This window comes from Sporobolomyces salmoneus (genome assembly GCF_050403485.1).
Source record: "Sporobolomyces salmoneus JCM6883 DNA, S_salmoneus_JCM6883_v1_ctg111, whole genome shotgun sequence".
Lineage (NCBI taxonomy): Eukaryota > Fungi > Basidiomycota > Microbotryomycetes > Sporidiobolales > Sporidiobolaceae > Sporobolomyces > Sporobolomyces salmoneus.
The window spans coordinates 1-25,389 of NW_027481052.1; the positions used below are offsets into that span (position 1 = coordinate 1).

The following is a 25,389-nucleotide window of genomic DNA, read 5'->3' on the forward strand; positions in this document are numbered from 1 at the left end:
TAATGGACGAGAAAGAAATGAGAATCAGCTGAGCTTTCCTTCTCGGCTGAGTCAGAGAGCTTGTGCATACTTAGAGCCTGGCAGATGAGTCGAGACGCGACGAGGTAAAGAGGAGTCAGAAGGTAACGAGCGAGAGGATGAACGTTGAGAACTCGTCTCCAGAGGTAGAATGCGAAGTGACGGTTGTCGGCTAGTAAGAAGGGATGCGCGATACTACAGGATTAGGGACGAGAGGAACGGCTACAGAGTGAGTTGAACGCCCGAGAGTCTCGAGATTGGAGAGAAGACACTCACGTAAAATTACGAATGGTCCAGCACATGACGACGAGAGCGTTGAGGGAGGTAGCAACTCGTCTACAGGAAGCATGGATCAGAAAGGAGCATGGCTCGAGGAAACGGAGAGGGAACTAACGTTTTTGAACCGAACAAGCTCGACCAGGTTTTCTTGATCTTCGCCGAGTCGAGCAGATGCGGACTGAGGAAGACGCTTGAGAATGCGACGAAATAGTAGATTTGAGGAATATGAATAGTTGCGACGTGATTCGATTTATCACCTACCGAGTTGTGAGTTTGGAGAGTGAGACCTCAAGCACTCTGAGCAAGAGAGAGCTGAAAGACTGACCGAGTACGATACCTCTATTCAGCTTGATGAAAGCGAGGAAGCCGAGAAACACGGACAAGTAGGCCGTCAAGATAGGAACGAGAGCAGACAAGTTGTGCAACGAGAGATAAGCGAGGGAGTAGGGTGTCAAGACGAGATCGACTGAGAGCGAATCTCTTCGAGTCAGTCCACAATAAAGAATCTTCGGACGGAATGCGCTCACTTGGTCGTGCATCTGGAAGCAACGGATCGTATAGTTGCGATTTCGTCTTCTTCGACGAGTTGCCGGTTCTTAACTCTCGAGCGATTCCGACTCCCGCGATGAAGGCCACCCAGACGATGTTTGTTTGACGAAACAAGAGACTGATAGCTCCAACCTGCGAGATGGAAGAAGTCAGTGATAAATCGCGACGAGGCAGATCGAGTTTCCAACTCACTATACTTGACCAGAACCATCTCTTGTCGAGACTCAGTCTCATCGACAACAGCACAGTCGCTAAACTTCCGAGATCTGTGTAGTATAGCCATCCCCACCATCCCAGAACCGGCATTAAAGCGATCGTTAACCCCTCCCATCGAGCTGAGTTCCCATTCTCCTTCCGTTCTTCTCCGATTGTCGTCCGGGACCTTTGCTTCTTCTCCGAGACGACGGGTTGACGAATGGCGAGAAGGAGAGAGGTGTAGAGTAGAGGGAGGAAAGCGAGAATCGAGAGGTTGAAGAATCGCAACGAATCGAGAGAACAAAAATTGAAGCGTGAGAAGTAGCGAGGCAAGTGTCTCTGAATGTTCGAGAGAACAGCAGGTAGCAAGTACCTGTTACCGAGACCGTCAGCTAGACTCTTCAATCGAGGGAGAGAGGAGAGGGAGAACTCACAGTCCGGGAGGAGTCGTGATTGCTCCATTCCAATATCTCCAGTCGCCGCTACAATACGCTTGAGCTTGTGGAACGTGAAAGATCTCATCCTACCCCGGCCTCCGTCTGTCAGCTCACGCGAACAGAGAGAGAGGGGACGGAGAGAGAGGAGAGGAAAGAACTGACCATGTACGGCTCTGTGACTTCCCGGTTGATCCTTCTAGCTACTCCCACTAGTGTTGAGATCCATAGAGCGTACACTGACCAGTACAGCTTGCTCGAGAGGGACATGTTCAGTGATGATTCGTTGGATCCGAAGCTGAAGACAGAGGGGCTTGAGGCGACTACCGAGATCGTCCGTCGAGTTTACAGGGCATATAGAGCTAGCCGAAGAGCTGTATGGTAAGACCGAGTCCTTTGGGGGAGGGCAGAAGGGAGAGAAACGATTCGACCAACTCTTTCCTCTCGACGTCTCGCTCTGAACCACCTACCGACCGTACGATAGCCTGAAACGACCAACGACCTGTGCAGCCTGCGCGAACAACGATCCTCGCCTTCAAAGTCTCGCGAATAGCCTTCCACCTGTTGATCTCTCGTCCACCTCGGTATAACACTTTTCAGCAAGGGAACAGCTCTGACCTTACAATACAGAGGACGGCAGCTCCGGAAATCACCTTTGGACAATGCAGTACGTTCACTTTCTGTTCTCCCTCCTAAAGTCTCCGGTGCTCCTTCACCAGCTTCACTCCCGACCCACTCGATGCTGTCAATCGCTTTTTGCGTCAGGTTGGTCTGGGCTGCAGCTGTTAGGGAAGCAAAGAGGGTCTGCTTAGCTCAAGTCTTCGTGTTCTGCGAGAAAAGGGAGGTTTCAGCCGTCAACGCTGAACGCTTTCTCGACACTCGAAGCCGCTCACGCTGGAAACGACCCACTCTTAGCACAATCGGAGTTTCCGCGGGACACTCGTTCCCCGCGCCACCGCTCAGGCCTCGCAAAATAAAAACGAACAAAGATCTCTTGTCCTCGCTCGTGTCCGCTTTCTCTCCAGACGCTCCTGCGAGATGTCTTCTGACCCGCTCCAAACGAATATGGATATCCCTTACGAACCCAAGGAGGACGACAAGCCGCCAGAGCGATTCCTCAACAGTCTTAAAGAAAATTTTCCCCCAAAAGACGTCGTTCAAGCCGCTTGGTGGAAGTCAATCGACCATGTAGAAAAGAGTTACAGTGAGTCCGATCGCTATAGATCCCACCTGGACGTTCTCACCTCGAGATGAACTGACTATAGCTCGTCTTATTAGCTGGAGCCGGTCAATTGCATTCTCGAAGGTTCTCTTCACCAGCACGCTGACCCCTCCCTCGATTCACAGTGTATCGCCAGCTACGTGCACTGTCAGGTATCCAACTTGGTCAAGACCGGGCATTCACCATCGCGTTCAACAATACTCGCTCAACCAGTTCGATTGGCGTACAGTTGGAAGAACAGATGCGCCGCGCTTATCACGCTCACGTCAACCGCACGATGGCATCCAACAGCAACACTCAAGTCTGGATTTCGCTAGCAGACTACAACGCATTTGATCGCAGCGAAGGAGGAGAGCTCGTGAGGAAAGCTCGACTCGAGTGGCTGGTCTCGGTCAGTCGTCGTCGCTTACACTGTTTAGCACTGTCAGCCAAATGCTAACTGAGCCTTTTGATTATAGCAAAAAGAAAGGGTCGCGGACAAATTAAAACTCACACAATCGAAAAACCGAGTTTTGGACATGAGTTCGTTCTCCCTCTATCGCATTAAGTTGCTTCTTTGGCGATACTGACGGTCCATCTATCACTATTTCACAGTCCAAGCGAGCGAGAAATTCAACTTCCATTTTTCCCTTGTTGTGCTCGAGCTGAGACAAAACACAATCATCGCCAATAGTTTGTAAACGTGTAGATCTTGTACTACGATCTACGGAATTAGGAATCGATTGGGAATCAATGGAAATGCTCCACTACTGTGAGTTAATCGGTGACTCAATCCTTCGTCGGAGTTCTGAGCTGATCAGGTAGAATCGTCTCGCAGATCGTCTCCATACCTCGGGAGGCGTTCAAGCTTGCGACATCCCGACCAACGGCGAGCATCAGAAACTCTTCCTCGCTGCACTAACTCCGCGAGGGAGATTCATCGCAGGTCAATTGCAAGATCTCCATTGTATCGTGAGCGAAAAGCTTTTACGATCATACCTTCTCTGCATCCCGACTGACTGACTTGAGCCTTCTCAGACCGGATACCTACAGCTCCGTGGCACAAACCGGGATGATTTCCTCAAGTACATCGAGACTGTCAACTCGCAGGGGAAATACGCTCTTTCGAAACATTACTCGACCGTTCACGAAGGTGCGCTTGCTGGCTGGACGAAGCCTACAACCACCTCACCTTCGTCCTCGCACCTTACGACTGCGTACGAAGGAAGCGCGAGAAATGCAGGAAACCCTTTCGTTCCTCGCAGACGACAATCTGTTTGAGCTTCGTGTCCTTCCTCATCGTAGCGTAGCTTAGATCCCCATTCTCATGGAACGTCGTCCGGTTGACACTCTCTTGTGCCCTTCAAGCTGTATCGTCGCTCAGTGGATCTTCCTGCGAAACGAGCTCGAGAGAGGCTGTTTTGAAGTTCGCAGATTTTATTTTACCCGGCCACATTATCAGAGCTCCTATATTCGATCTAATGTGCATCCTGGCGCCCTTGTGAGATACCTCCGTGATTTGCGTTCAACGTACGAACGACTCGAGTTTTTTCCGATGATCGCGAGACTTCCCCAGCTCATCTCCCACGACAGCTCGCGACCACTCCTGAGCCTTTACTGAGCTTTCAGGATCAACAAGGAAGCTACAACAACTCCAGCGCAGTCCATCAAGGTCCGGAACAGGTCCGCCTGAATTCGCTTCTTCTTGATCAGATTTCCTCAGAGCTAACACGGCCCTCTGCAGCTCATTTAGTTAACTCGATACACTTAAGCACCTCCAACTACCCCAGTCGAGCTGCCTCAGAGATGCCCTCCCTCGTAGAAGACGCACCCGTTACCGTCTTCGATGATGCTTCTCCTGGACCTTTTGAAGGTGAGTCTTTACTCTTGTTAGCCCGCGGACGAGCGAAAGAGAGCTGAATGAACTCTTCCTCTCAGGTCCCGAGAAGCTACTCGAACTTTGGTTCGCTCCTTCCGAGCAAGATGTGGTCGACCGAGGTCTGCCTCTCAAAGGCGGAAGGAAGGGCAAAGAGCGCTGGACTGGATTGAGACAAGTCGAGAGAAGTGTGTGGGAAGAGATGCTCGACGAGGTTCAGTGCAAAGTACTCAGCGTGATCGAGGGAGAAGAAACGGATGCCTATCTACTCAGGTTCGTTTTCTCTTCAAATACTCGCTCCTGATGCAGTCGACTGACCTCGAATCGTCACAGTGAATCATCAATGTTCATCTGGCCTCACAAGCTCATTCTGAAAACCTGCGGAACGACGACTCTTCTCCTTGGTCTACCAACTCTCCTTCGCATCGCCTCTGAAACTTGTGGCTTCAAGGGAGTTTGGAGGTGCTTCTACTCGAGGAAGACTTTCATGTTCCCCGATCGCCAAAGAGGGCCTCACAAGGATTGGACACAGGAGATGAGCTTCCTAGACAAACTGTTCGGTGCGTCCGAATCGTTTCTTCTCTCATGCTTCTTCCCCTTGATCGCTGACGGAGTCATGTTGAGCGCATACAGAAAACAGCTCGGCTTACACTGTTGGACGCATGAATGGAGACCATTGGCTGCTCTACATCACTCCTCCACGAGACGACGTCCTGCTCCCTCACGCTCTCGAATCTTCCGCCTCCCTCCCTCCTTCGAACCCCAAAACCGCTCTCTCTTCTCTCTCGACTTCTCTCTCTACGACTCCTTCTGCTCTTCCTCCAGTCTCCCCTCGGAAGAGTACTGTTTCCCTTCCATCCCTCGATGCTGCCCCTCGTCCCGTCTCCCGTTCTCCGTCTCGTTCTCCCGCCCCTTCACGCCCCGATCAAACTCTCGAAATTCTCATGACTCAACTCTCCCCCGCGGCCTGTCAGAAATTCTACCACCCTTCTTCGACTCCTGCCGCCCCTGTCGCCTACACTTCTCCTCTCCTCCCGTCCGAAGCCGGCGACGCACACCAACTCGGATCGAAACTCTCTGACGACCTCGGTTTGACTGCGATTCTCCCTGGAGCTACCCTCGATTCCTTCCTCTTCGCCCCTTGTGGATTCTCCCAAAACGCTGTTCGAGGAGATCGATACGCGACCGTTCACGTTACTCCCGAAGAAGCCTACTCGTACGCCTCGTTCGAATGCAACTTCGATTTCGACAACCTAGGAGCTCCGAGTGGAGAAAAGAATGATAACCCATACGGATTGAACGGATTGATCGAGAAAGTGCTGGAGATTTTCGAACCGGCAAAGATGTCGATCACTTTGTTCGTTTCGGATGAAGAGAACGATGCTCATTTCGCGACTTCGGGAGGAGGAGGAACCCAAAAGAGTCGAGCTCACGAAGGAATGAGGCAGTTGAGTAACTTGAGTGGAGGAGAAGCAGGATCGGGAGATGTTGGGAAATACGAGAGGGTCGACAGGATCTTGTACGAGTTCGAAGGGTACAGTCTCGTTTATGCAGTTTTCCAAAAGAGGGTTGAGGATGAACAGGTTGCGGAAAAGTTACACCAAATCACTGTTTGCTAGTTAGGTGGGGATAGACGGAAGGTAGATGGATGGTGTTAGATGTCGTAGCTACGATTAGACGCCTTGCTAGGAAGAGCGTAGAAATAGGTTTCTCTTTTCTTGTGCTTTTTTTCGGGTTCTTGGTTCTTGCTGCTCCTCTGTATTGTAACATCAGTCTTTGATACCATAGTGCTCTCTCCCTCGCGTACATTCAAGCCTGGTTCCGAGGAAAGACGCTTGCTTGCTCGCACAAATGAACGAGAAAGGAAACGACAAATTTGCAAGTGCAACAAAGCATGACACTACGCGGTCATCCCATACGGTCACGAGTCCCCACGGGCCCTATCGCATCCGGAACAAACGTCTGATCGAGCGACTCGAGTCGAAATCACCTTGTAACAAAACCGTTCGAATCGTGCTCACTCTACTTCTCTACACTTTCCATAATTGTGACGAGTGATCAGTGACACTCAGCCTCAATACTGAAGAACCCTCGCGGCGACTCACTCGAAAACTTGTTTCCCCCGAGCTTCAACCACGAAGGTACAACTTTCCCTTTATCTCCTCCCATTCCCAACGTGTTTTTCGTCTTTGCTTTACCCGCTTGAGATTCTTGAGACTTGTCGGATGTCGGATCGAAAGATGGTGGAGGAGGTAATTGAGCGGCGATTTCGAGAAGCTCTGAGCGAAGGGGAGGCTGAGATGCTGGATCTACGCCGGTGAGAAACGGTTGTCAGGCAAGGCTTTTAGAAGAGAACAGAGAGACTGCGACATACCGTTGAGTTCTTCACGTTCAAGGAATTTGATGTAGAGTACGGTCGAGGGAGTGAATTGCAAGTCGATCAGAGTTTTCCCTCGATAGGCTGGATCCGCCTTCGTGTATTCTGTTCGTGGAGGTGATTGATCTGAGAGCACAGTGGCTACCGGTGAGATCGTGAACTTCGGTGACTGACAGCGTGAGGGGGAGACTCACAGAGTAAGAAAGGAGTTTCGCGTAAATCTTCCCTCAAGGCCAATTTGACAAACTCGTACAAATGGATCAACTTGTCGGTCGAAGGGAAGATCCCCTCGAGTTGACTCCTATCTCCAAATCGAACCCTGACTCTAGTTTGAGGCCATTTACTCGCTTTCTGTCGATTCTTTTGCGCTTCTTCTCGTTCCCTCAACTTTTGCGTTAACAGAGGTTTGTCGACCAATTCTTTTCGTTTCTTGACCTGACCGGCGAAGGCTTGCTGTAGTTCTACTGCGGTGGGAGTGAAGTACGACTCGGGGAGGTCGAGGAAGCGGGAAGAAGGTGGGTAGTCGGATGAGGGAGCGAGGAAATAACGACAGGAAAACGAGCGTTGTTTCGAAGGATCAGAAGGATGTACCGAGAGAAGATCATAAGTCTTGGGCTCGGAGTAAGGGACCGTCGAAGTCGAGGCTTGGGGTGCAGATGGAGCTGAAGTCGAAGGTTGAGGAGGAGGTGACGGAGAGGGCGAGGGGCTTGAATGCGCGTCACCTGGCAATGAGCTGCTCATCTGAATCGGTTCGTCCATGGTACCACTCGTTTGCGTAATGTGAGTGAGCGGAAGAGAGGAGAAACCGTCGTCATCTCTTTCTCTTCCTTACACAGCGGTTTCGACCCTCGACTTCACCAAACGCAATGACAGTACTTGTATTGACCGGTTGTACCTCAGGACTAGGCGCCCGCGTGCTTTCACGTTTGGTTGAACGACTTCCCGCCGGATCGAGAATCTTTGCCGGTTATCGCTCAACTACACCTCCTCCAGCTCTCTCTAGCCTTCCGAAAGACTATGTCGAATGGCTACCGCTCGACCTCTCTTCCCTCGCCTCTGTCGACCATTTCGCCGAACAGATTCGCATTCAACTCGGGAATAACGGTGCGAAGATCGATTGTGTACTCTTGAACGCAGCGACGTGGAACACTTCGTTCAGGTCGACGACAGTGCAAGATCAGGAGGAAGCAGAAGTCTGGGCGGAAGAGTTCGTCGTCAATCACCTGGCGCAATTTCGTCTCGTTCGGAAACTTCTTCCTCTCCTTTCTTCCTCTCCTTCGTCGGATTCGACTCGCCGCGGTCGGATCGTGTTCACCTCCTCTTCTCTCCAGAACTCCCTACCCGCGCAAATGACTTCTGTCGACAAAGCGCTTTCGATTCTGCAAGATTCAAACGAGCAACTCTCAACCGCTAGGAATCGTTACGCAAGCTCAAAGTTACTCCAGTCCCTATCGTTCTACAACCTTCAATGGAAGCTGGAAAAAGATCACAGGGAGGTAGATATTGTCGGAGTTTCACCAGGTACGAGAGTTTCTGTTCAAGTGATCTTCCCCTTCCTCGTCTCACACATTCCGCTTCCGCCCGATCACAGGCTTTGTACCGACGACCGGTCTATCGAGGGATTCGCCCTGGTGGCAGCAACTTCTCATGAAGTGGGTCATTTACTATTTGCCGTTTTGCAGTACCGAAGAACAAGGTAAGAAAGACTCCGATCAACTATCGTCTGTCTGCTCGCGAGGACTGACGATTCTCTCATATTCGCAGGAACTCGCAAGATTTTAGAATGCGTCGATTATCTACTCCCTTCGAATCCTTTTCCCTCGACTCTCGACACTCAACTCGATACTGAAACTTCTTCCTCGCGACTCGTCTTTCATCCTCCCTCCCTATCTCCACTTCAATCAAAGTCGACATCACGAATCTACGCAGAAGTGAGAGACTTGCTTCGCAACGATCGAGGTGGAGAAGCCGGGACGAACGATTGGAATCGACTGATGAAGAAGATCTTGGTCGACATTGAAGTGCAATCCGACACACGGTAGGCATGGCCATAGTTCACTTAGTATTCGGTGGAAGAAAGTCGACGCGATTGTCGTGAGAAGGGGGAAAGTGGGTAGCATGTTGCTCAATTTGAGGTCGAGCCTTCAAACGTGCAACGCTCGGTCCCTGAGGGCTCCAAACGCGATCTTTGTGAGGGTTCCCTGGGTTTTCACCTTTGGTTCTGCTTACCTCTTTCTTCACGCAGATGGATCGCGGTCGAGTGACGAAACGTCCTCATGGAGGAAGCTCATCTAGAAGGCATCCCCATCGCGACGCCGTTATCGCCCACGCTTTGAACCCACCCAACACGCACCCTCCAGAGGCCTTACTCGGTGACCCGGCGTCCTCCTCTGCAGCCTCTGGGACTTTCGAACGACACGGCACCGCTGCGACCAACAGCGTTCCGAAGTCGACGAAGGTGAGCAGCTTTCGATTTGCCAATGGATTCCTGAGCTGACTGGACGGACGCAGCCCCGTGGTCGCGAGCAAGGAAAATACGCCTGTCTCCTCTGTAGGACTGTCGTAACGACGAGCGTCGTGCGTGTTGTGGTTCTCTGACTCTCATGTTGTTCTGACGATGCTGATTCTTTCTCGCACAGCGTGCCAAATCACATCACGAGCTCTTTCACGGACTCAAACAAGAAGATGACAAAGTGCCATGTCCCTATTGCAGCACTTCCACCCGTACAAGCTCATGGGTTTCCCCGTAAGCTCAGCTTTTACTGGTTTTCGCCTTGGCCCACTCTGAACCTTTGCACTTTGAATGGCAGGAATCCGATTACGAGACATATAAACAACCAGTGTCCGTTGCCTAACGGTATCACAGGGCCACCAGCAGAAGGATGGACCTTTGACGAGAAATTGGGACGAGCGATTAGGACGCAGGTGAGGCTTTCAGTCATACCGCCATTCCATCGCGTGGACGATCCCAAACTAACACCAAGCAGCCTATTGGCGACAGGCGAATCCCGATGAGACCTACTATCTCTCTGCTCAGCTCGTCCAGCAGAATTCTTCTTTTTCCGACCTTGGTTGTCCCCCGATCCCGCCTTTACCCGATCAGACTGTCCCGATGACAATCGACGCTCACTCATCTAGTCATGCCACTGCATTCATTCGTCCTCGTCCCTCCATTGTCCAGAGTGACGCTCCCCTTCCAAACGATCCACTCGCTTGGACCCATTCGATTCCAGCTGCCTTCGACCCGAACTTGCATACACGGGTCCCTCCCTCTACCTCTCACGGGAGTACCTTCGAAGATAACAACTTCCTACGCCCATCGGTTCTAGCGAGCGACACCGACTACTTTCCCAGTTTTGACGAATTTTCGGGTTCTCCGCTAGTATATCCTGCACCTGGTCCCTCCGCTCAAAACTTCTCTACCACCTCCAATCCTCAACCTCCTCACCAATATCCTCCGAATCATTACTCTCTGTCGAAACCGATCGCGCTCACTCAGCGTCAAGCTGTGCGCTATCCAGACCTTTTGGACTGATTTGTTGTCCCTTGTGTGATCTCCGCTTGCTATCCTTCCCATTCTTTTCTTTGCCTCTATCGATCATTGTTCTGTGACGATTTGTTTCGATTCGTTTCGATTCGTTTCGATTTCTTCTTTGCTGCAATTCTTTCTATTTTCCTTTCTGGCCTGAAGTCCTCGAGTTTGTGAGCCACTCGGGCAGTGCCCAAAGGACTGGCTCTCGAAGCTGCGAAGAGCGAGAAGATTGATTGCTAATTTCTCCGAAAAAAGAAAACAACAAAGACGAAAAAGAGAGATAGCAAAAGCACAGCTATTAGTTGAGTAGATCGAAGTATCATATAGGTGATATAGGGAACAGGAAAACTCGAGAGGGGCCAAGACGTTTCTCAATGCCGAAGCGAGGTTTTACTCCCGTCTACGCAATTCTCCTTCACACCACTGCTTGACCGACTCGACAACGTCCTTCTTGACATACAGTTCCCCCTTCCTGCCTCGCGCTTCTCCCTCTGGCGTCGGAGGGACAATGACCAGATTCGCGGTCGAATTCAACGAAAAGATGACGGGGTTATCGTTATAGAGTAATTCGGCGACTCGAGTCGGCGAGAATCCTTTCTGAGATGAAGGTGTCGATCGAGGAGACGACATGTAAGGCGATAATTCGGTAAAGGCGAGGGAAACGAGAATGTAGGCGTCCGAGTCGGGAGATGTCAAATTTTCGGAAGAGGATGGAAGAGTGCAGGAAGTTTGCGGTCCGCAGCAAGAAGCCGAGGCGACGGTAGTCGATGCGGAACGTGGAAGGTAGATCGTCGAAGCGGGAAGAGGGAGAGATTCGGTTCGATCGAGTTTTGGTCGATGGCGAGTTTGACCCGAAGCGCACGAGATGAGGCCTGAGCAACAGTCTTCTCCGTCCTCCTCCTTCTTCCTCTTTTTCGTCTCCTTCTGGTTCTCGTTCGTCGCGACCGGTCCGCAGTCGATCAACCCGCTACAACATTCTCCCTCCTTCTTCGATTCCTCCGTCTGCTCCTTTGTTGACGAAGGTCCACAATCGATGATCCCAGCACAGCACTCTTCCTCGCCCTCTTTGACACCCGACGACGCCATCGCAGCAGCTTCCGCTAAGAACGCGACTGTTTCATCCTCCTTCTCCTGTCGAGTTCCATCGTTCGACTTTCTCCTCTTCTTATCGTGACCTCCCGTACTCTCTCCCGATTCCCTATCCCTTTTCCTCTTCTGTGCGATCAATCCCTCAATTCCTTTGACCCCTTTCATCAACCCAACGCAGAAAGTCTTGTAACTTTGAGCATCGATTTCGACGTTCTTTCGTTCGGTGTCCTCCTCCTCCTTTTCGACTTTGTTCACGTTTCCGGCTTCGCGATTCGATTGTACTTCGTTGTTTGTCGTCGTCGAAGCGATTTCGTAAGCCTCTGGAGGAGGGTAAAGCGATTGTAAGAACGCATTGTCGTTTGCCATTCCGCAAAAAGTATCGAGGAAGAATTGTTCGTCTTCGGGCGAAGGAGTTGGGAAGATCGAATCGAATGACATCGGTTGTTGCTGAGGTTGATTGTCGGGTTTGAGAGGGAAAGAAGGATTCGCAGACTTGAGAGGGAAATTTGAAGAGAGGGGAGGTACGAGAGTCGGGTAAACGTGAGGAGGCTGCTGTTGTGGACGACCGGGTGATGGGTTCGTCACACTTCGAAGATGGGAAGAAGGAGGTGTCGAGACTTGAGGGGAAGGGGTGACGGTCGATGAGATTGAATTTCGTTGAGAGGGAGGATAGCTTTCGGAAGGGTAAGGCTGTTGACCGTTCTGATCTGATGGAGGTAGGGACATCGGGAAGACTCCTCCGTTGTGTACGTTCGGGTTTCCCGTGTGAGCTTGATGCGAGAATTGGTGCTGCTGAGGGTTTGGCGGCCAGTAAGATCCGTAATTTTGCATATTCGGATTCCCGGGATAGGGAGCGTAGGGATTCGGATACTGCGAAGGCGCGTAGGCCGTAAGAGATTGTGGAGGGTAGCTGACACTCGCATGGGGGTGATTGACGAGGTACGGAATGTGAGAAGGATGAGGTTGAAAAGCTGGTGCGGCTTGAGCGTGAGGAGAAGATTGCTGAGGGAGATTGTAGGGAGCGGGAGGCGGAGGTTGATTGTGAGCGATTGAAGGAGACGTGGAAGAGGAAGGAAGATTCATCGGTGGAAGCGAGAAGCCGTGAGTCGAATTTTGCTGTTCTCCTCCTCCCCCTGGTGTTCCCGCTACGAGTACTTCGGCGGCTCCTCTAGCATCGTCCTGAGGTTGTGGTGACACATCTTCGTCCATTCTGCTACTCTCTGCCTCACTCTGATCCTCTGCGATTGCTCCTCCACCCGATTTTGGTTTCTTCGCCGTCGCTTTCGCTCTCCCTGGCTTTTTGATAGCGACTGGTTCGGCCGGCCCGTCGATGACCTCTTCCACTGGTGGCGGACCGGTCAAGGGAGGACCGTCTTGCGGCAAATCACATTTCTCTCGCAAGGCCGAGTTTCTATCGGAAAACGAAGATTCAGTTCAGCTCGGCTCATCCCAACAAACACCAGCATGACTTACTCTGCGGTCAACCAAGCTACGGTAGCTTCCAGGTGACTCAAATGAGCTGCCCTCCTAGCTCGAAACGCTCGTTGAACATCCCTCGAACGCTGGAAACAAATCCGATGAAGGGTCAGCCGGAACATCACAGCGCACGCCAGAAGGATATACAACTTACACTCGGTGGCAGAGTATCGTCCTGTCTCCTACCTCTCCTTGCTTTCTTGCCTCCCGCTCCTCGTTCGGTCGTCGGTTGCTCTTCACTCATCCGCTATTCTCCGACGATCGTGCCTGAGCCGAGTTTTGTAGTGTGCTAGATTCTATTGTATCGGTCGTGTGTCCTTCGGTAGGCTGACTTGTGGGTTGTGTCGGACCCGAGTGGAGTAATTTCAAGAGGCGGCGATCTGTCGATTCCCACGGACTCGTGCAGTAGTGCTGTTGAGGTCCTGAGTGGGCTTGGTCTTGAGCAGTCGAGCTGGGAGGTCGATGAAAGATCGAGAAGTTGTTGAACTGCGGAGAGAGAGGAGGAGCAAAAATCAAATCGAAGAATTTTCGATCTCCGCTAGGGCAACAGTCATTTTTGAGCTATTACGAGCGCAACACAGTTCCCTCTAGTTGCAGCACGTTCAGCAAAGTCGTACTGTATCGCAAACGTCGATAGTTCGCGAAAAAAGTTCTATTGCTTCAAAAATCCATCTAACAAGTCTACGAACTCCTTTGGTCGCTCGGCGTGAACTGCAAGGAGTCAGGATGAGTATACGAGCGCCGCTCATCGTGGGGAAGAGGAGGTGAGCTCACCCCAGTGACCTGCATCGAGAGTTTCCAGTCTCGAATTCGGGAAAAACTGGTTGATGATCGGGATGTTTTTGCTGTTGATGTATTTGCTCTTCTTCCCTGTAGCATTCCAATCAATTGTGAGATATAATCAGCGACATCAGCGTCCGGGAACCGAAACGAGGAGAGAAACGGCACCTTTGAGGAATAATGAAGGCTTATCAAAGATTCGCTCTCCTGGGGCGTACGGAAAGTGACCAATCTCGTCGATGGCATTCCTTAGGTAGCTCAGTGGTAGTCGAAACTTGTAAGGATCTGAAGGAGACGCTCGATCGAGGTTGGTCAAGAGGAATTGACGAACTCCGAGATCCTGCGAAACGTGAACAAGCTCAACGCGGTCAGCAACGACGCCTCGCGGGGATGAGGACAATCTAGCTCACGGTTTCGGTCTTTTGCAAGATCGAGTCGGCTTCTTTGCGAGAATGAACTTGTGCATCGTCAATTTCTTTCATGGCGTCGAGGTAAGCTTGGAACTCTGGCGAGATCTTGCCGACTCCCGGAGCAATATCAACAACTGAATCCGACTCAGGGTGAGTACAGCAGGAATCCTAGTTGCGAGACGGGAGTCTGCTCACCGACTAGTTTTGACAAAGGCTCGCAGCCTCCGAGAGCGAGCGCCATCGCTACCTTACCTCCCCTGTCGAAGTAAGCTAGTCAGCTACCACACCAGTAGAGACTCTGTGATGGGGAAAGAGCTTACATCGAGTGACCAACCACGACACAGTCGTCGAGCTTCTGTTCCTCCTGAATAAAAGTTCTAACATCGGCCGCTAAATCCTCATACGAGCACTCCCGTACATGCGGCGAGTGACCATGATTCCGCAAGTCCTACAGGTAGACCATGTTGTTAGCTGGCAGCTTTTGAGCAAGGAAGAGAATTGAATCAACTTGCGAGAGTGAAGACTTCCCGCCCTAATTTCGTCGCCATTCCTTTCGCCAGACTCCTCCAGTTCTGTTTACTACCATACAATCCATGTAAGACTACCAGAGGTGCTTTCGAAGAGGATTGATTCCCATTCGGGAGTTGAGATTCGAAAGCTAATTTGACCGGGACCGGTCCACCGCTGAGAAGCCGTGTAGAGGGTACAGCTAATCGGAGATGTGTCGGTAGGTGTCTGGTGAGAAGCATTATTGGAGCTGTGAGCTAGGAGAGGTCAAACTGTCAAGTTCCCCTCCTTCATCTCTTGAGCTCCCTTTCACCTCTACGTCCACTTTGACCGACTCTTCATCTAGCTCAGCTCAAACAGTACAAAATTCGGAACGTTCTCGGCCAAAGCCGCGAACAATTTCAAGGCTAGAACCCTCGGAACTCCTCCCTCAACATGTTGAAATCGACAACTTTGCAGAGGCATTGCACAGACGAGATCCAGCGAGTACGACTATCTAAAACTATTCACAATCTTTTCATTCACGATTCCCTAGTCCGATTCACTTCTTTCCTTCTTACTCTTTCGTCGTTTCGTTCCATTCACGATCCAATTCTTCCCATTTCGATTTCAACGCTCCCAACACCTCAAGTCCTTCCTCGAATACTTCCTTCTCGACGAAGATGCCGACTTGTTGCATTGGTGCAGAGCTATGCGAATCCGAGGAGGAAAGGCATGGACGGTTCTCGCTCGAGGAAGAGGAAGAGTCGAGGCGAGCACGTTTTCGAGGACCTGTAGCCTCGGTAATAATGGCAGGAACGGGGTAGGGGAACAGGGTTTCTGGGAGTTTAGGGAGCGAGTTCGCAGGCACAGAGGCAAGGGAACGACTTTTCGAAGGAGCGGTTTCAAAATCGACGAGAGAAATTTGGTGATCGTGTTCGACGAGCTGAGGAGTGGCGGAGACTGGTTGGTAGAAATTGGAAGGTGAATCGCGTGCGGAGCTGAGGAGATCAGTCATGACTGAGGGCGTAACGGAGACGGGAGTTTCATTCGACACAGGCGAAACAGTCGATCGAAGGGTAGAATGTGGAAACGGTGATTTCTCAAACGACGAATCGAGGGTGGTATTGTCGGAGAATTGCGTTTGATGAGAAGAGACGGTTTCAGAGGCAAGAGGTTGGGCTGGTTTCGCTGCTGAAGAGCTCGGAGGAGGAAGAGCTGTCGACGGGGGCACGATATCGATTCCGATCGGTTTGATGGCCTCTAGGGAGGCAACCACATCATCGTACGGAGCTTGTCGGTAATGGGGATGACGAGAGCGAGAAGTGCGAGCAACTAACCTTGTTTTTGCTTTTCGTCCTTGGCCAAACTCTTTTTCTCCCTCGCTAGCAAGCCTTTTCGCCTGGTCGCAATTTCAAATCGAGGTCTTCCTCCAAACTGCTTGCATAGCGAGTTCATACTGGGTCCGGGTGCCTTCTTTCTTTGATTTGAATCGTCCCGACTCAACAAAATCGCATCTTCTTCCACGGTCCAGGGGCGAGCGACGTAGTTCAAAGGATCTATTCGAAGTGATATCGCTCAGTCTAGCTCCATTTAGACTGAACGACCAGAGGGGTCGACCTGCCTGCACCGACTTCTTCGATGTTTTTCAAGCGAGTCAATCTTGTCCTGACAGAGAGCTCGCTCCTTTTCCACCCTGCACCTCGCTTGTCCGACCAGTATTCCTTCATTTTGTCGTCGTAAGCGGCGTAGTCCATGGTCTGGCCAGCTGCTCGACGTTCCTTTGCAATCTCCCAGAGCGGTTTGTCCTCATCCAAAGTCCAGCCAGGGATCACCTTGCTTCCTTTCGAGCTCGAGGCAGTATCCGACGAGCCGACGAGCTCTGGCGGAGCGGGCTGTACGATCACTGGCTCTTTGCGAGAGTCAGATAAACAAATGAGACGACGACTACAAGGCCTTTCAACTCACCAGGGGGTTTCTTTTGAGGCGCTTTCTGAATCGCGTTAGCCTTCTGGCTGCTTAACATCGCCTTACCTCCATCCAACACGTAGTCGGGGAACTGTGTTGGTCGAGACGTGCGAGTCGAAGTCGAATTGATTCTGGTCGTTTGCGATGGACTTGATGGTTTGGGAGCTCTGAGACCGTATCCCTTTGAAGATTCAGACGTGTCGGCATCTGGTTCCATCTGGTGACGCGTAGAGAGAAAGAAGTTGAAGGATCGGCGTGTGCGTCGAGGAGGGGAAAGGCGAAACGGCCTCGGGCTCCCGTCTCATCGCAGCTTCAATTCAGTCTCACCGTATCAGTCTACTCGAGGAGCTCTACGTTCTCTCAGATGCTCTTGTGAAGCAATTCGACGAGGGTCACAGAGAAAGAAGAGAACGAGGAAACGAAATTGGGTTTACGAAACAAGGGAATGGAATCAGACGAAGGCAGAAGGCCATCAGCAAGCGAGAGAGAGAGCGAGAGATAGCAAGCAAAACATTCAAGCGATGTTGTGGCGATACTGTGCGAGGCGCTCTACCAGAAAGCGTCGTCGTCACCACCTTTCTTCTTCTTTCCTCCTCCTCCTCCAGCGACGATCACTCCTTGTCTTCTGTACGCTTCAGCAATCTGTTCATGGGCGCACGTCAGCACTCACACCATGTGAAGTAGAACGGTAAGAGAAAGCTACTCACTTGTTCAGGTTCGGTACTCGATTCAGCATCCTTGTCATCGCGAACTCGCAAGAAACGAGGGAAACGAAGCGAGATTCCACGTTCTCCACAAAGTCCTACAGCGTCCCATTGGAGTCAGTACTGACTTTGAGCGAATGAGAGAAACGAGGAGACTCACCTCGAGCAGCAGAGTAAACTGGAGAGAGCGACAAATCGGCAGCGAGAACTTCCCATACGACTTTCGGTTCGAAATAGACATCGGGAGCTTTCGCAGTTCCAACATCGTAGTAACCTTTCTTTTGAGAGAGTTCGAGACTGTCGAAATCGCGAGAAGATCATTAGTAGAGGAGCGAAAGTGGAGGAGAAGTGAGAACAGACGAACGGATGAAGAGTGTCCCAATGCTGTTTGAGTTGTTCTTCGGAGAAACCAGTACCGAGTTTACAAATTGCTTGATAGGTCGCCGATTCCGGATCGTAACAAGCGAGATGGAAAGCTCCATAGACGTTGGTACGTTTTCCTCGACCGTAATCACCTCCGATAACGACGAGATCGAACGAATCTCCGACACCTTGCAGGTAATCTTTCTTGAGCTGTTCGATGCAATCGAGTGTCAGCATCCAAACAGACCGATTAAGTCGCGAGAAGAGAGGAGGGAACGAACTTTGAGCCAATGGATACTCCTGCGACTAGGTTCGTAAGACGATCCTTCTCCTTCCAACATCTTGACCATCAATCCTTCGCAACCATCTTTGATCGATTTGTCAAGGAAGATTTGGATGTCTTCAACGGTCGAAGCATCGTCGGAAGTCGCGAACGCGAATTCACCTTCGACGGGTTGAAGGTGCTCGCGGAGGAGTTCGCGACGACGCAAGAGGTTCTTGTCGAGAAGAGACTATCGAGTAGTATAAAGGTTAGTGTCGGTTTCCCCTCTTGAGAGGGAGAGCGAGCTTACTTCTCCGTTGAGGTAGAGAAGATCGAAAGCAAAGAGGTGTACTTTGACTTTGATATCTTCAGCCTTGACGTCCTTCCTCTTCCTCGTCGAGAGCTTCTGGAATTCGAGAAGACGCTTCTCTTCCGAATCCCAAGCGACGGCTTCGCAATCGATCACGAACGATTTCGTACCTTCTTTGATACACTGTTGGTGAAGCAATCGAAAGCGTCAGAGTTCCCGTCTACGAGGGTGCGAAGGAAGGGGAACACTTACACGAGGAAGTTGAACGACGAGATCTGGGTATTTGACCGACATGTCTTCGGAATTCCTCGAGAATACTTTGATTGATCCATTTTCGAGGTAGTGAACTTGAGCACGTTCTCCATCGTACTTGTACTCGCAAGTGAAGTTCTTGCCTTCGAATCGATCGAGAACTTCGGTGATCGCTTTCGTAGGTTTCGCCAACATGGGTTTGAGGGGAACACCTTTGAACGCGCGAATTGCAACTGACGACGATCAGTAGTAGCATTGAAGAGTAGGGAGCAAGGAAGAACTGACCAGGGGTGAGGTAACAAGCTGAACGAACGTCGTCGATACCCTTTTCGAGGAGTGCAGGAACGACGAGATCGTACGAAGGGAGTTCGCTGTAGAGGTCGAGGACGGTCAGCGCTGCAACTCAGTGAGATGCAGGGAAAACTTACGAGAAGACGCCTTTGACAGTTTCAGCACCTTCTTCGAGGCGAGCCGACGAGAGTTTCTTTCCAGTTTTCTTGCTTTCGGCAGTGACGACAGCATGCGCGAGCGAGACGAGTACCTGTCACCGTCATCAAGCACGAGTCAGTATTGTAGAGTCGAACTGGAGCACGAAAAGGGCGCAGCGAAGAGCGGATATGGAGAGGACAGGAGAGGAGAGGAGAGTAGAAAGAACAGACGAAACTGACAGTTTTTTCAGCGAGACCGATCCTGAGCTTTCCTTCTAGAGAACGGATCAAGTATCTGGTCTCGAATCCTTGACACGACGCCAGTAGACCTTTGATCATTCCTACTTTCCTTCCTTGAGACTGCAAACGACCGCGAATTCGGTTCAGTTCGAAAAGCTCAAACGGATCAAGGTGAAAAGAGCGCAAGAGAGGAGAGCTCACTTGTTGTCCACTCGTCTTTGCAATCTTGGTCAACTCCTCGAAAACTTTGTTGATCGTGAGAGGTTTCGGTTTGAACAAGGTCCTTTGCCTTTCGCGACTCTTCTGCGCGACTTCTCCAAGATCTCCAATCTCTTTGTATTCCGTCTTGACTTGCGCGAGGGTACGTCCACAAGCTTCTCCGATCGCTTTCATGAGTAGGGATTCACCGATCCCTAATTCGAGAGATTCGTATTCGGGAGCGAGCTGATCTCGAGAGTAAGTCGAGTTCGAGTCAGCTCGAGGGAGGAAAAGGCACAAGGCGAGAATGTACGTACACGGTTGATGCAGAGGTAGACGGTACGAAGGAGATCTTTCGGAGTCCTCTCGATCACGTCGACGAGGAAACGAGTGAGGTACGCAGAGATTTCGAGACGTTTCGTGGTCGCATCGATCTTGTCGAAAGTGGCGGTGAGAGCGGCATAGGGTACTCTACGAAACAGCGGGAAAGGAGGTCAGCTTGTAGGGGACGAAAGGCGAGGAAGATTCGCAAACGTACGGTTCACCAGCTTTCCAAGTAGTTTGAGACTTGTCGGAACTGTTAGCTTTCATCGTGAAGATATCGGCACTACAGAGCATCGATAATGTCAATGCGTGGATTAGATCGCGAGTCGAGAGAGAAACGAACATCTTTTTCGCAGCTTTTCCATCTTCTTCATCCTCTTCTTCCTCCTCGTCCTCGTCTCCTTCCGCTCCACTCGGCGAATCATCTCTGTTCTTCTCTTCCCGATCGATTTTGGGCTCGTGGTCTTCATCATCGTCCTGCGCCTTTCCTTTTCCTTTCGCATCTTTTTTCTGAGTTGTTTCTTTCTTGTCGGCAGCTGCTTTCGAAGTCGTTGGACGCGGAGCAAAGAACGACGAGACTGGAGGTTTCAAGTCTTTCTTCTCTTTGTCCGGTTTAGTATCAGGGACTTTGGGTTTCGCGGTCGAGGTCGAGGGTTTCGCAGAAGTTGAGGGTTTCGAGGAAGAAGGAGGGGGAGAGGGTTTCGATTCTTTCTTCTTTTTCGCAGGAGAAGGAGTCGCTTCTTCTGGTAAGATCGAGAGGAGAGGAGTCAGGTCTGTAGTAGTGCCTACTATAGACGATCGAGAGCTCTCACCTTCATCATCGATGACTTTGGGTCGATTCGACTTGACCACGGGTTTCGCTTTCTTTTCTTCTTCCTCTTGTTCGTCATCCGAGTCTACAACGCGTGGCCTCTTTGATGCCTTCGAAGCTGTAACGTTGAAAGAGGTGTGTGAGATGATGACCATCTCGAGATGAGAGCGAAATCAAACTCACCAGTAGATTGCACTGGTTCTTCTTCCTTCATACTGACATCTTCACCTAGTTCTTCATCTTTCGGTGCCATTGCTGCTTTTCGAGAGTCGGTAGCTGAATGGAGTTGGGTGAAGAGCGATTGAATTGTTCGCTGATGGGGACGCGTATCTTTCGTGCCGAGGTACTTGTTGAGAGCTGATTGATCTGGTGCTCGTTCAGATGTCGCGAGAGAGCGCTTCGGCATGCAATGCAAAGCGACAAGAGAGAGAGAGATTTCGGTGAGTCGCGATCGCGTCCTCTCGTCTCTTTCGCTCTGCACCATACGCTTCAGACCTTGTTCATATGGACGGTCCCGACAGTGATGGAAAACGTATTTCTGCGCGCGTGCAATTTCTTCCGCCGCCTCTCTCCTCAATCTCATCGTTCCTCAGTGTCCATCGCAGGTAGTACACTTCGAAGGAGGACAAAGATATAGGAAACGACATGTATATGTGCGTTGCGACAAAACAGGGGGAATGGGAAAATGGTTCAGTTGAAAGGAAAGAAACAGGGCTTGATGGCAGGGCTCGTGCAGTTTTACTGACGAGCTCGGGGAGAGTAGACGTTACTCTCTCCGACCTTACATCGGTTGTTTGACGACGAGGGAATGTTGGGCGCAGCCGGACTCCACCCGGCGAGGGCTCCGCCGTGGATTCCCGAATAATATCTTGAATAAGGATACCAGCTGCGAGCGAGGGCAAGGAAATCGCTTTGTTTCCACCCCTTGACCTCTTGCATCACTGAAGTCTGAGTCGAAGAACAGGTCAGTCCAAGGCGGGGACCAGGGGAGACGTGGAGGTTACTTACGAAGAGATGAAGTTCCTGAAGGTGAAAAGCGTTGAATCGTCCCTGCGGAGTCAATACCGCGAGGAATAAAGTTTGCTGGTGCATGGTGGCATGAGGGGTCTCGCCGAGTTCGCCAAAGGAGTAGGCTTTATCTGAAACGAGGTTTGTGCAGGATGAGATCAAGGGCTAGACGAAAATGAAGGGGGATGAAACGCTTACAATAGCGGAGCATATCCATACTGTGCCAATCGATCCCGATACCGAGCTCCGGGCTCGCCCCGGTGTCGAGGCGCTGGCAAGCTGTAGACAATGACAAAGTCAACAGCAGACTGGAGACTTGAAAGTTAGCTTTGGCCGACTTACTTCGCTCAACTGCAGCGACAACCACGAGTCAGCTCCGAAAGATGACGGTGACTCGAAGAGAGAAGTCTGCACTCACAGAGTTTGAAGGCATCATTTGGCGATTCTCGCAAAGCCGCGGCGAATTCCTCCTTTCGCTGCCGGAGCCTGTTTTCAGCTGCATGTCTGAGAGCTGGATCGAGTATGAGAGCTCACTGAGGCCATTCAATCGGATCGAGCGTTTCGTACCAGCTCTCCTGTATCTGATTCCTCGAAGTTGCTGTACTCATGGAACGATACGAACGAACTTTGGCCCGCCAGCAAGTTTGCTTGCGAATCTACAGCAGATTCAGTAAGTATTAGTCTCCGCGGAACATGACCTCTGATGGGCGACATTATGGCACGTACTGCACAGAGCTTGGACAATCAATCGGGTTGACATAGTGCTTGCGAGGGCGATGATGTAGGCAGTGGGCTTGCTTTGGCGCTTCTGATTCGTCTGGTGCTTCGTACGAACTGTAAGGTATACTGCGGGTACACTGAAGTAAGCTGGAAAACAGTGCGCAGCTGGAGCAAATTGCGGAACTTGCCATCGCGAGCTAAGTAATTTCGATTCGTCAAGTTCGTGCTTCTCAGGTCGCTCGTATTGAATGGGAAGGACTCACTATATTCCATTTCGACCTTGGTGAGACTGCAAGTATCGTCATGAAACATCTGAGGGGCGATATTTGCAGGAGGCCAACTCTCATTCAGGCTTTTCAGAAAGTATCCCGGAGGCGACTTTCCGGGTGGGGGTGTGTAGGCAATGTCCATGTTGTGTTGAGATTTCGTCATTGTCCTTTGGCGAGGGGGAAAGGGTAGGAAAGAGAAAGGCGAAAGCACAACTTCACCTTATTAAGAGCTCAGAGCCTCTCCAGGCCGACACGTTCCTGTTGAATCAGTGCTGAATCTCCGCTGGGCGCTGGGAACGAGCTTTGGTTGTTCGTGAATGGCCACGCGAGACAGCGGGACTGTGCAAAGACCGAGACCAAAGCCCTGGACACGCAAGATGTGTTTCCGATAGGACGAGTGGGACTTTACGCTTGAAGGACTTGATCTGCAATTGATCTGAGGCCCTGACCGAAGCGAAGGACTGACCAAAGCTGAGCAGAATCCCCCAAACCTCGTGCCAGAAAAAAAACCCTCAACGGCCGCGAAACGAGCTGATCTCCCTCCGAGGCTCCGATTTCCGGGCCCACGAGATGCGCAAGACGTGAAGATCAGGGAAGGACAGCTGTCTCAGTGAGAGAAGGTGAGTGCTATCGGTCGTCTCGAAAGATAGCGACGAAAATCCCAACTCACCAGTGGACATGCTAGCCTGATCTAGCCCCAGCTGGATACGCCCTGCCTCTGTACCGAGTCTCTACACACCTCTGCCATGAGCTATGTTGCGGTGAGAACATTCAGGTATCGAAAATCAAGACTGGTCGTGTCGTTCGGCACAGGCAGCGGATATCGATCGAGCGGCGGCTAGTGCGCTCTCGATAGCTTTCTCCGAGTCATTCGGGCGGTGAATGACATGTTAGGGCGAGACGTCGAGAGGAAAGAGTTGGTCGAATCGTTTCTCTCTTCCTTCCTCCCTCACCAGCTAGTGCGATCTTACCATACAGCTCTTCAACTAGCTCTACATGCCCCGACGACTCTTCAGCCGATCTCGATAGCCTCTTCGACCCCCTCTGTCTTCATCTCTAGATCCAACGAACCATCACTGAACATGGCCCTCTCAAGCAAGCTGTACTGGTCGACGTACGCCCTATGGATCTCAGCACTAGTCGGGATAGCTAGAAGGATCAATCAAGAAGTCACAGAGTCGTACATGGTCAGTGCTTTCTTTCCTCTCGCTCTTCTCACCTCCGTCCCCTCTCTCTCTGTTCGCTTGAGCTGACAGACGGAGTCTTGCGTAGGACGAGATCTTTCACGTTCCACAAGCTCAAGCATACTGTGCAGGAGACTGGAGATACTGGAATGGAGCGATCACGACTCCTCCCGGACTGTGAGTTCTCCCTCTCCTCGCTCCCTCGACTGAAGAGTCTAGCTGACGGTCTCGGTAACAGATACTTGCTACCTGCCATTCTCTCGAACATCCAGCAACACTTGCCTCGCTACTTCTCTCGCTTCAATCTTTGCTCTCTCGATTCGTTGCGATTCTTCAACCTCTCGATTCTCGCTCTCCTACCTCTGCTCTACACCTCTCTCCTTCTCGCCCTCCGTACATCCATTGCCTCGGCGCAGAAGCAAAAGTTCACGACGACGACGACAAAAGAACGGGAAGAGAATCGAAACTCAGCTCGATGGGAAGGGTTAACGATCGCTCTGATGCCAGTTTTGGGATGGTGGGGATGGTTGTACTACACAGATCTCGGAAGCGTAGCGACTGTACTGCTGTCGATGAGGTTGAGTCTCGGCAAGAGGTGGTTTCTATCGAGTTTCGTGAGTCCGAGACTCGAGCTCTCCCGTTGTAGTTCATCACTAACTGCTTCCATCTCGCAGGTTGGAGCTATCAGTCTCTTGTTTCGTCAAACAAACATCGTCTGGGTGGCCTTCATCGCGGGGGTCGGAATCGCTCGAGAGTTAAGAACCGGCAACTCGTCGAAGAAGACGAAATCGCAACTATACGATCCGTTGCTTCCAGATGCACGACTGAGTGAGTGCCTTCCGTTCGAAGATTCTGAGTTGTGGACTGACTCGAAGAGACTCTCTCTCAGTCGATCTCGTCTTGACACCCTACTCCCTCGCTTATCTCTCGTTGCACAACATCTCCACTATCGTCCCCAGCTTGACGGCCTACTTGCCCGTATTTCTCGGCTTCCTCGCTTTCATCAAGCTCAATGGAGGTATCGTACTCGGTCAGTCTTTCGGCTCTCTCTTGCTCAGAGTGCTCGAGGTCTCACTCTCCAAACTCACAAACTCGGTAGGTGATAAATCGAATCACGTCGCAACGATTCACATTCCCCAGATCTACTATTTCATCGCATTCTCAGCCGTCTTCTTCAGTCCTCATCTGCTCGATCCGGCGAAGATCAAGAAAACCTTGTCGAGCTTGTTCGGTTCAAAGAGGTTAGTTCCCTCTCACTCTCACCAAGCCATGCTCTTCCCTGATCCACGCTCACTGTAGACGAGTCGCTACCTCGCTGAACGCTCTTGTCGTCATGTGCTGGACCGTTCGGAACTTCACGTGAGTCTCTGCTACTTTTCCCCATTGGATTCTGGGGTTCCGAGTTCTAGGACTGAACCCCTCTTTCTCCTCATCGTGTAGTATCGCACATCCGTTCTTGCTCGCCGATAATCGTCACTTCGCGTTCTACCTCTGGAGAAGAGTTCTCAACATCCATCCTCTCGCCCGTTACCTTTTGACTCCTGTCTACCTCATTGCCTCTCGACTTGTTTATCAAGCTTTGAGTGAGCACACTTTTCCTTCCTCGATCGCAAAGAACAGAAGTGAAGCTGACTCTCACTCCTTTT

The 25,389-nt window shown here is 51.2% G+C and overlaps 12 protein-coding genes across 12 annotated transcripts; 5 read left to right on the top strand and 7 right to left on the bottom strand.

Moving 5' to 3' along the window:
- Positions 1-70: 70 nt before the first annotated feature.
- JCM6883_000685 (Dol-P-Glc:Glc(2)Man(9)GlcNAc(2)-PP-Dol alpha-1,2-glucosyltransferase) lies at positions 71-1,745 on the bottom strand (the record flags this gene model as incomplete). The annotated part of the gene is made up of 8 exons (XM_076635531.1): positions 71-213; positions 295-354; positions 413-554; positions 623-763; positions 825-978; positions 1,039-1,414; positions 1,476-1,564; positions 1,641-1,745. Coding segments are annotated over 8 exons (1,210 nt in total), but the record flags the coding sequence as incomplete, so codon positions are not given.
- A 768-nt stretch (positions 1,746-2,513) lies between these two features.
- On the top strand, positions 2,514-3,957 carry JCM6883_000686 (uncharacterized protein; the record flags this gene model as incomplete). Its single annotated transcript, XM_076635532.1, has 7 exons — positions 2,514-2,679; positions 2,754-2,762; positions 2,823-3,088; positions 3,156-3,219; positions 3,371-3,448; positions 3,515-3,648; positions 3,715-3,957. 7 exons carry the CDS (start codon positions 2,514-2,516, stop codon positions 3,955-3,957), a joined length of 960 nt encoding a protein of 319 aa, XP_076484476.1.
- Positions 3,958-4,482: 525 nt separating this feature from the next.
- Positions 4,483-6,171, top strand: SPE2 (adenosylmethionine decarboxylase SPE2; the record flags this gene model as incomplete). The annotated part of the gene is made up of 4 exons (XM_076635533.1): positions 4,483-4,549; positions 4,615-4,825; positions 4,886-5,112; positions 5,186-6,171. 4 exons carry the CDS (start codon positions 4,483-4,485, stop codon positions 6,169-6,171), a joined length of 1,491 nt encoding a protein of 496 aa, XP_076484477.1.
- Positions 6,172-6,574: 403 nt separating this feature from the next.
- On the bottom strand, positions 6,575-7,688 carry JCM6883_000688 (uncharacterized protein; the record flags this gene model as incomplete). Its single annotated transcript, XM_076635534.1, has 4 exons — positions 6,575-6,582; positions 6,658-6,861; positions 6,927-7,055; positions 7,124-7,688. 4 exons carry the CDS (start codon positions 7,686-7,688, stop codon positions 6,575-6,577), a joined length of 906 nt encoding a protein of 301 aa, XP_076484478.1.
- A 107-nt stretch (positions 7,689-7,795) lies between these two features.
- On the top strand, positions 7,796-8,971 carry JCM6883_000689 (uncharacterized protein; the record flags this gene model as incomplete). Its single annotated transcript, XM_076635535.1, has 3 exons — positions 7,796-8,450; positions 8,521-8,625; positions 8,694-8,971. 3 exons carry the CDS (start codon positions 7,796-7,798, stop codon positions 8,969-8,971), a joined length of 1,038 nt encoding a protein of 345 aa, XP_076484479.1.
- Positions 8,972-9,174: 203 nt separating this feature from the next.
- On the top strand, positions 9,175-9,679 carry JCM6883_000690 (uncharacterized protein; the record flags this gene model as incomplete). Its single annotated transcript, XM_076635536.1, has 3 exons — positions 9,175-9,387; positions 9,441-9,506; positions 9,569-9,679. 3 exons carry the CDS (start codon positions 9,175-9,177, stop codon positions 9,677-9,679), a joined length of 390 nt encoding a protein of 129 aa, XP_076484480.1.
- Positions 9,680-10,851: 1,172 nt separating this feature from the next.
- On the bottom strand, positions 10,852-13,270 carry JCM6883_000691 (uncharacterized protein; the record flags this gene model as incomplete). The annotated part of the gene is made up of 3 exons (XM_076635537.1): positions 10,852-12,961; positions 13,024-13,112; positions 13,181-13,270. The coding sequence occupies 3 exons, from the start codon at positions 13,268-13,270 to the stop codon at positions 10,852-10,854; spliced, it is 2,289 nt and encodes a 762-aa protein (XP_076484481.1).
- Positions 13,271-13,678: 408 nt separating this feature from the next.
- On the bottom strand, positions 13,679-14,965 carry JCM6883_000692 (uncharacterized protein; the record flags this gene model as incomplete). The annotated part of the gene is made up of 7 exons (XM_076635538.1): positions 13,679-13,737; positions 13,801-13,896; positions 13,975-14,146; positions 14,217-14,350; positions 14,412-14,473; positions 14,537-14,664; positions 14,729-14,965. The coding sequence occupies 7 exons, from the start codon at positions 14,963-14,965 to the stop codon at positions 13,679-13,681; spliced, it is 888 nt and encodes a 295-aa protein (XP_076484482.1).
- A 314-nt stretch (positions 14,966-15,279) lies between these two features.
- Positions 15,280-16,887, bottom strand: JCM6883_000693 (uncharacterized protein; the record flags this gene model as incomplete). The annotated part of the gene is made up of 4 exons (XM_076635539.1): positions 15,280-15,965; positions 16,043-16,261; positions 16,333-16,608; positions 16,671-16,887. The coding sequence occupies 4 exons, from the start codon at positions 16,885-16,887 to the stop codon at positions 15,280-15,282; spliced, it is 1,398 nt and encodes a 465-aa protein (XP_076484483.1).
- A 332-nt stretch (positions 16,888-17,219) lies between these two features.
- On the bottom strand, positions 17,220-20,968 carry JCM6883_000694 (uncharacterized protein; the record flags this gene model as incomplete). The annotated part of the gene is made up of 16 exons (XM_076635540.1): positions 17,220-17,312; positions 17,378-17,472; positions 17,535-17,671; positions 17,739-17,947; positions 18,019-18,249; positions 18,310-18,492; positions 18,562-18,773; positions 18,847-18,932; positions 18,990-19,102; positions 19,230-19,349; positions 19,431-19,673; positions 19,745-19,898; positions 19,966-20,034; positions 20,095-20,494; positions 20,564-20,680; positions 20,746-20,968. 16 exons carry the CDS (start codon positions 20,966-20,968, stop codon positions 17,220-17,222), a joined length of 2,685 nt encoding a protein of 894 aa, XP_076484484.1.
- Positions 20,969-21,300: 332 nt separating this feature from the next.
- Positions 21,301-22,722, bottom strand: JCM6883_000695 (uncharacterized protein; the record flags this gene model as incomplete). Its single annotated transcript, XM_076635541.1, has 5 exons — positions 21,301-21,510; positions 21,571-21,701; positions 21,769-21,849; positions 21,913-21,921; positions 22,554-22,722. 5 exons carry the CDS (start codon positions 22,720-22,722, stop codon positions 21,301-21,303), a joined length of 600 nt encoding a protein of 199 aa, XP_076484485.1.
- A 919-nt stretch (positions 22,723-23,641) lies between these two features.
- On the top strand, positions 23,642-25,326 carry JCM6883_000696 (Dol-P-Glc:Glc(2)Man(9)GlcNAc(2)-PP-Dol alpha-1,2-glucosyltransferase; the record flags this gene model as incomplete). Its single annotated transcript, XM_076635542.1, has 8 exons — positions 23,642-23,746; positions 23,832-23,920; positions 23,982-24,357; positions 24,418-24,571; positions 24,633-24,773; positions 24,843-24,984; positions 25,043-25,102; positions 25,184-25,326. Coding segments are annotated over 8 exons (1,210 nt in total), but the record flags the coding sequence as incomplete, so codon positions are not given.
- Between the last annotated feature and the right edge of the window lie 63 nt (positions 25,327-25,389).